Source organism: Myotis lucifugus, unplaced genomic scaffold, assembly GCF_000147115.1.
Source record: "Myotis lucifugus unplaced genomic scaffold, Myoluc2.0 scaffold_448, whole genome shotgun sequence".
NCBI classification, from domain to species: Eukaryota; Metazoa; Chordata; class Mammalia; order Chiroptera; family Vespertilionidae; genus Myotis; species Myotis lucifugus.
Window position 1 is genome coordinate 536,915 of NW_005871496.1, and position 7,879 is coordinate 544,793.

The window sequence follows — 7,879 nt, forward strand, 5'->3', positions numbered from 1 at the left end:
TGAAACAGCAAGGATAGACGGTTGCAGTAAATTCTCACTGCTTGATTTTCTTATTGCTAGATCATGTAAATCTGCGTCCACATGTCAGGTGGGCTGTTTAGACTCCAGAAGTTTGACAACCACACTAGGATGCAGTCCCGTCACCACAGATTGACACACAGATTGATAGAGTCCTCTCACCACAGGCACATGCACACGCGCAGGGAAGCAGAGGGTTGCTACCTATGGTGACCGTGTAGATGGAGTTGGCGTAGCCGTCGTAGTTGCAGTTGTCGTTGTGCTGGCCCCCATTGCCACTCGCCACCACAAAGATGCTCCCGAAGCCCTGGCGGCCAGCGATCACCCCATGTTGCAAGGCGGCCTGAGGAGTAAGAAGCCCGGCAATCAGTTGGCAAACTCAGACCTCCTCCTTCCCTACTAGCTGCCCTGTCCTCCCCTCTGAACAGCGCACAGCACAGCGGCACTGGGCCAGGGGAGAGGGTTACGGTGGACACAAGAAGGGGAGGCACCTGGTAGTTAAGCAGTTGCTGATGGATGCACTCTGTTCATCCGAGAGGGGAGGCCAGAAATGGGGAGCCATCTGAAAGCCTGTTCTATTTCTCTCAGAACCTGTGACCGCCCTGCCTCCTGTCCCCAGTTAGGAGTGCCCTTCCGAAAGGAGGTGGCCGGGTCAGATGGTACAGGCCTGGCCCTGCAGACGGGGTGGGGTGAGAGGGAGTGACCTGCAGTGTCCTACAACTGAACGGAGAGTGTGCCCTGGGTCTCCTCCAGGCTTCCTGCAGGTCAGGTACCTTTCCAAGCTGATGAGGGCCATCCACTGTCTTCCCATCATCATCTGGGCCCCAGCTGTGGAGAAACACCAGAGGGAGAGCCGGAGCCAGGCTGTGGCGCCCTCCCAGGCCCCCAGGCTCAGCTGCCACCCCTGCCTGGGCTCCCACTCTCCTCTCAAGGTTCCAGTTCAGGCCTCCCATGATGAAAGGTCAGAAGGGTCGCAGGTTCAGCCCCCACTCCAAAGTGCAAGAGAGAAGTATGTGCTGAGGTTCTTTCCCTTAGAAACTTTCCCAATTGAGGACTACTTTAACCTGCTCCTAAAAATCCTTTCTTAGGTCCCAGGAAGCAGGAGACAGGACATCATGGACAGGAACAGGGGGCACTGAGGGGGACTGCCCTGATTTGGGATCTATGACTAGGCCTGACGGAGGAGCACCCACAGGACTCTATTCCTTCTCCAAAAGGAAATGACACTGTGGATGCCATGGATTTACGGAGGTACTGGCTAGGGAGAACAGGTGTTCTCAGTGCCATGGGGCAGCCCAATCTGCTTCTCCTTAATCTCACCCGACCCCACCATAACCACAACCTGAAGCTGCAGGTGTGCTTGTGTGCAGGGCAAGGGGACTGGTGCTGGGTACTCAGCTTGGCTCGGGGAGAGGAAAGCCCACTTGCTCCCAGAGGCCGATGAGCTTATAAACAGCTGGTGCACTCCTCATGTGGCAACCTGATGACTGGGGTGACATGAGGCTTAAGACTAAGAACCCCGTGGCTAGGGATCTGGAGAAATGAGGGCAATGGGCTGATAGGCTGACCCCACGGAGGAGACCCCTGCTGGAACCTGCCGGCGTCGGCTCATTTTGCTGTTCTTTTGTTGGAGAATTAGTCTCAGGTGTCCAAGCCTCTGGCCTCTCACCTGTGCCTGGCTGTCTCACCTGCAACTGTAGATGTCATTGATCTGATAGTGCTTGTTGAACGCCACAGCCTCCATGCTGTCTGTCAGGGGTCCATCTAGTAACCGGATACCTAGGCAGCAAAGGCCACATTAGCTCCTCAAGAATGCTCGTCCCGAGATGGGGACCTAGAGGGTGGGGAGCCATATGTGGACAGTTACTTCTCCCTCTAAGTGTGCTTGTGTTCTTTATACCATGTGTATGTACCTATCTTGAAATACTTTTTAAATATAATGCTAAATCTTAGACTTTAAGGATCATGGGATCTGATGGGAAAGGCATAGGGTAGAATGTACGTAGCCAAGTTTCCCTATTTGCATCCTTAATCACGTAAAACACGGGTGTGGTGCTTGACACATAGAAGGCGCTCAATAAAAGGTACCCGTTACCACCAACTACTCCCATGGATGCCTAATTTCACCCTCTAAAATGGGTGGTCACGTCCTGGTGACGATGTAGGGACCAATGGGGCTTTCAGAAGGGATTTGTACCCTGAAGGCTTCTTGCGCCCCCTGTAGTCTCATTTACAGGGGGTTGCTGCCCTCTGCTGGAGTGTAGGAGGAACACACCAAATTTCCTGGGTTCTAAGCATTTATGAGGATCATGGGGAGGGCTTCCCCATTCATTCCCTTCACCCTCCGCTTGATGGACAAAGCCTGAGAGGTGAAGGAGCCACAGAACCACCCTCAAGTGGAGGCCAGGGCTTCTCAGACCTCTTGAAAGGATGGAGAGCAGACAGCGACCATCAGAAGGGTTGGGAGCTTGGGAACTGGAGAGCTGGGAGAGGAGCCTCCACAGACACACAGGGTCAAGGAGGAAGGGCAGATGAGAAGGTGTTTGGTAAATTGCAAATACAAGTATAGCACAGGTAAGTAAAGGAGGTATCACTGTAATGAGTTGGGGTACAGCCAAGATCAGAAAAAGGGAAGAGGCGACTGAGCAGATGGGACTGGCCTCCATCCCGCATCAAGAGCATTCCCACTTTTAGCTGTTTTATATGGCGGGGTTTGCTGCTAAACGCATGCCTAAAACACCGCTGCATTGAAAAAAATACCAGTGAACTGATTCGTCCTATAGACCTTTATTATAAGCTTACCCTTTGTTCTATGCCGTGTGTGTTGAGGGTAGGACAGGCAGTACACAGCCAGGGGCTGGGGTAGGGAATGAAGACTGCTATCACAGGGGAGACCGACTGAGGCTAGACTGGAAGGTACCTGCTATGCGGCTCCCATATGCCACTCCCACTGCGCAGAAGCTGTTGTTAGGCACCGCAGCAATCTCTCCCGCACACCGAGTGCCATGATGGTTGCCATTCTCCACATCCGGGTGGGGCATGGGGTCAGGGTCATTAGAGTTGAGGTCATAGCTGCCCTCAGGGCTCTGAAACATTGTGCGGGAGCAACATGTGGTCACTCACTGGTTCTAAGAGGTCAGATCTTAGAGCTCAGAGAGAGAGGGGAGTTTGGGCTCCAACTCAGGGCAGCAAGACCACCTCTCTCTGAAAACCACATGGGCTACAAGATATGAGGCAGGACCCCGGGGCAAAACTGAGAAGTGCCACTGTTCTTAGGAAACTTCTCTCTTGTCCATTATAGAAATGTGTGCAGAAAACTGCCCCACCACTTGGAAATCTGGGATAAAAACGATGTAGGGCTACCCAAAGGCCAGGGTCAGAGAGGAGGTGCTCAGAACTTGTGTGGAGAGGGTAACTGCCTAGGGCTCTACTCCTTCCCAGGACAGGGAGCTGCGACAGGACCTGGGCAGTATCACCTGGGACCCTCTCCCTTATTGAGATAGAGCCACTCCACGTCTTAACTGCCAGTCTGGAGTGCTGGCTGTGAAAGAAGATGAAGAACACCATCCCACCAGGCCCTTTTGTTTGGCTCTTAGACCTCTAAGAAAGGGGACGAGCCTGAGGCAATACGAAGGAGGTGAGAAATGGGGGTGGGAGGGGTCACCCCAGGGCCACTCACATAGTTGGGTGCAATATCCTGGATGGTGTGTTCCACTCCGTCATCCACCACCACCACAGTCACCCCTCGCCCCGTCACGTTGCGTTCCCATACACCTGTGACGTTGATGTCCCTGCCGGGGCTCCGCCGGTTATTCTGCAGGACAGACAGGGTCAGGAACTGTGTCAGAGCCTTGGGAATCCAGGGACAGAGAGCACAGCTCCAGCAGTGCACAGTGAAGCTAGCGGCCCCTTTCTCCTCTTGGCTGCCATCGAAGAGCCAGAAAGAGTTTGTGTACCAATAGGTCCAGGTGGGGGCGGAGTCAAGGAGGGACAGTGAGAGCTTTGCCACCACCTAGGTCTCCAGAAAAGGGTGACAGCATTCATGGGCAATAAAGATGAAATGGTAGGGTGGGGGTGGGGCAGGCTAGAAGGGGTCAATGGGGGAAATAGGGGACATATGTAATACTTTCAATAATAAAGATTTAAAAAATATAGATGAAATGGTGGATAGGCTTAAGGTTGGCTAGTACAATTACTATGCTCCATAATGTATATTATGTTAACACTAGAGGCCCAGTGTACGAATTTGTGCACGGGTGGGGTCCCTCGGCCTGGCCGGTGATCAGGGCTGATGGGGGGGGGCGGCCTGCTGGGGGAAGGGACCCACGGGAGGTTGGCCCTAGCAGCAAGCTAACCAACGGCCAATTCCATAAGGAATCGAGCTCCCTCCTCCCTCCTGTCTGGGTCCAAGGTGCGGGTGCACCAGATTTGGGGCTGCCAGGGTCATTCCAGTTGTTAGGTCCTAACAGTCGCTTAGGCTTTTATATATATAGATTATATAATGTTAGTAGTTAACACTATAAAGTGTTGATCATGTGTTAGGGACACACATGTTAATTCACTTATCCTTACTACCTCTACAAGAGGTACTTTTAAAATCTCCCCAAAATAAAATAAAATAAAATCTCCCATTTATAGAGAAGGAAACTGAGGCACAGAGAGGTTAGGCAGCTCGCCCAAAGGCACATGCTAGTAAGTGACAGAGCTGGAACTTGGGCCCAGGCAGCCTGGCTCCAGCACCCAGGCCCTGACCACTGCAGCCCACTGGCTCTCTAGAGATGAGCACAGGGAAGACGGAGCCCGAGGAAGAAACACACCACCGAAGCCCACAGAATGTCTCTCCAGGCAAGCTGGAAAGTCATACAGTCAGCGTTCACTAAAGAATCAGATAGCCCTGGTCGGGTAGCTCAGTTGGTTAGTGTTGTCCAGATACATCAAGGTGGTGTTTAGATCCCTGGTCAGGGCACATACGAGAGTCAACCAAGGAATGCATAAATAAACGGAACAACATACTGATATTTCTCTCTCTCAGATCAATAAAATAAATGAAGTAATTAATTACTATTTTTAAAAGAGAATTGGATATCCAGAACTGCCCATCTGAAGCTGGGAACTGTAGGGCTGGACTTACCAGGTGCCACTGCTGTGGGTATTTGGGGTCATTGAAGTGGACGCTGCGCTTGGCTCGCTTTAGCAGTTTCTGCTCTGAGTGCCAGTGCACAGCTTCATGTCTGGCTAACACGGCCTCCGCCTGCTGCCGGATGGCCTCTACCTGCTGGTCTGACTGGTGCCCAGCTGGGTGGACAAAGAGGTAGTGCCCCCGGAGCTCCCCGATGCGCCCAGCATTCACCAGTCCTGCTGCCTGGGCCAAGGCATCTGCCTTTTGCTCCAGAGTCTCCTCCTGCCCCTTGCCTTCCAGGTTGCCCAGATGCACAGCCCAACTCAGCGCCCCTGGGCTCTGGGCCTCAGGCCCACCTGTCCCTGCCAGGCCCATGACCCAGGGAACCAGTAAGAAGAGTCCAGCTAATTCCAGCCAGAGGCAGGTGGGCAGGCCCAGAGGGGCATCCAAATGTGGCACTTTCTGCCTCCCCTTCCGCATCAGAACAGTAGGCTGCAAAGAGAAAGGACAAGGGAGATCAGAGAGCTGAGAACTGCAGCACCTCAGAGGGGACGGAGCCATCAGGGCACAACTGGAAACCCCAAACTGCTCCTTTCTAATGAGGAAACATGTGATCCCCTCTTTGTATTCAAATTTATCTCAACCAACAGGGATAGGCGCCCAGGTGGAGTGTTGGCCAGTACTAGGCCCAGCGAGCACCTCCATGGCGCAATGGACCAATGCCCGCCTCACTAGGTAACCAAGCAGCACGTCCAGTGCCAACAGGCTCCATGCTGCTGTTTCCCAGTGTTGCCATCAAAAGGGCTCAAAAGTCCTATCACTCCCACAAAGTACTGGCAGCATCATGACTGTTCTTTAGAAGAGACCTCCTCCCTTATTTAGAGAGGACAAGAATCTTTCCCCAGCTGACTTCTCCGCCAGTTGCCCTCAGGGCTAACTCCCCGCAGTGGGGCCCATTCCCACCTGGACTCTACACGAGGCTGAGCTCCTGGTCTGGCTAACCACCGCACGTTCATTTTGTGCAACTGGAGAAAACGCATCACTTTCACGGTGAGTTCTGCTGACTCTGAGCACAGACCGCAGACCTGTGGATGGACCCTGAGAAAAAAAGAAATGGTGTCCTCCCAAGCCCAGTGGAGCAAACAGAGGCTCACCATGAACTCCAGGACCTGTCACCAAAGAAACTGGCCAACCACCAAGTATCATTTCCCGGGACCTCAAATAAGGCACAGACTGGAACAGAACCGGGACAGGAAGGCCAAGTCGGTGCAGAACCAGAAACTCTACTTCTTGTCCTCACATCGTACCACGCTCTCTTCTCTCTTTTCCTCCCAGAGGCCTAGAAGAGGGCTTGTACTGTGACCAAAACTCCACAACTGACCGGTGTGGCTCAGTTGGTTGAGGGTGGTCCCAGGCACCAAGAGGCCCCTGGTTCGATTCCCGGTCAGGGCACATGCCCAAGTTGCAGGCTCAATCCCCAACAGGAGGCTTGCAGGAGGCATTAAAAAAAAAAAAAAAAAAAAAGGCCCTGGCTGGTTTGGCTAAATGGATAGAGTGTCTGCCTGCAAACTGAAGGGTCCTGGGTTCGATTCTGGCCGAGGGCACATGCCTGGGTTGGGGGCTCAATCCCCAGGAGGCAGCCAATCAATGATTCTCTCATCAGTGATGTTTCTATCTCTTCCTCTCTAAAATCAGTAACATGTAATTTTTTAAAAAGTAGGTAGCAATGCTTCCTAGGAGTCGAGGTGGCAGCTAACTTCCTGGTTTCCGTATCTGAAGGGGGCCAGGGGAAGTGAGAGTGGGCAGGAGGCAGGGGAAATGGGGAAAACCTGAGAATGCCAACGAAGCTGCACAGGCATCAGGGAGAGAAGGAACGCCTGCAGCGCTGCACTAAAGGGCGGCCTGGAGGTGAAGGCTCGGGCTTCCGCCTGGCCGCGCCATCCGTGGTGTGGCGGAAGGGCCAGGTGAGAACTAACTGGTGGGCTCCGCTGGGACAGGACAGGTGAGTGGGTGGCCCGCGCGGGTGCATCTGTGCGTGGCTGGGCCCCGTGGGAGCCTCTCCCCCCGCTGGTGGGGCGCGGAGGCAAAGCCGAGCACTCGCTCAGATGCCAAAGGGGTCGGACTCAACACAGGACAGAAAAGTGGGTGCTTTCCCAGTCTCTCTGGCAGGGGGGAGGGAGCGTCGGCCTCTAACACTCCCTCCACATCTCTTCTCCGCTCCCGAGGTTCTCCCAGAGCTCCCCGCCCCCAGCAGCCCCCCTGCCCCAGGATCCCCGGGGCCTGGCCGGTGCGCACACCCACGAAGTAAGACAGAAGCTGTTCGTCCGCCGATAGGGTCACACCCAGGCAGGCTCCTTCCGTCTCCGAGGTGCAGGTGCCCGGTCAGCTCGTCCTTCCCTCCGGCAGAGTCCCTGCCCCCCAGGCTTCCCGGAAAGTACCGGGGACCCCCGACAGCAGGGCTTAGCCTCACTCAACTGGGGGCGCAGCCTGACAGCTCCCCGGTGCGGGAGAGGCAACACGGCAGCCAGTCCGGGGCCGCTCCCCACACTGTCCTCCGGCCCGTCCGCGCCCGGAACCCTGCGCCCTGCCACAGCGCCTCGCCCCAAGGGAACCGCGGGGGGGGGGTTCCCAGGGTCCGGGGGCCCGGTTCCCGGGGGTTCCCGCCCGAATTGAAGGGCCCCCGGGCGGCCCCCTTCGCCCTTGGAACCGGGCACCCGTTCGGGCCCCCCGATTTCAAGCTCC

The 7,879-nt window shown here is 54.9% G+C and overlaps 1 protein-coding gene across 1 annotated transcript in view; it reads right to left on the reverse strand.

Moving 5' to 3' along the window:
* Nucleotides 1-7,743, reverse strand: part of PCSK7 (proprotein convertase subtilisin/kexin type 7) — a 31,434-nt gene extending 23,691 nt beyond the window's left edge. Inside the window, 8 exon segments of the mRNA XM_006102956.3 lie at nt 223-361; nt 792-846; nt 1,707-1,797; nt 2,939-3,104; nt 3,698-3,832; nt 5,150-5,629; nt 6,101-6,235; nt 7,435-7,743. Of these exon segments, the coding sequence (XP_006103018.1) occupies nt 223-361; nt 792-846; nt 1,707-1,797; nt 2,939-3,104; nt 3,698-3,832; nt 5,150-5,617 (1,054 nt within the window). The 5' untranslated portion in view covers nt 5,618-5,629; nt 6,101-6,235; nt 7,435-7,743.
* Nucleotides 7,744-7,879: the final 136 nt, after the last annotated feature.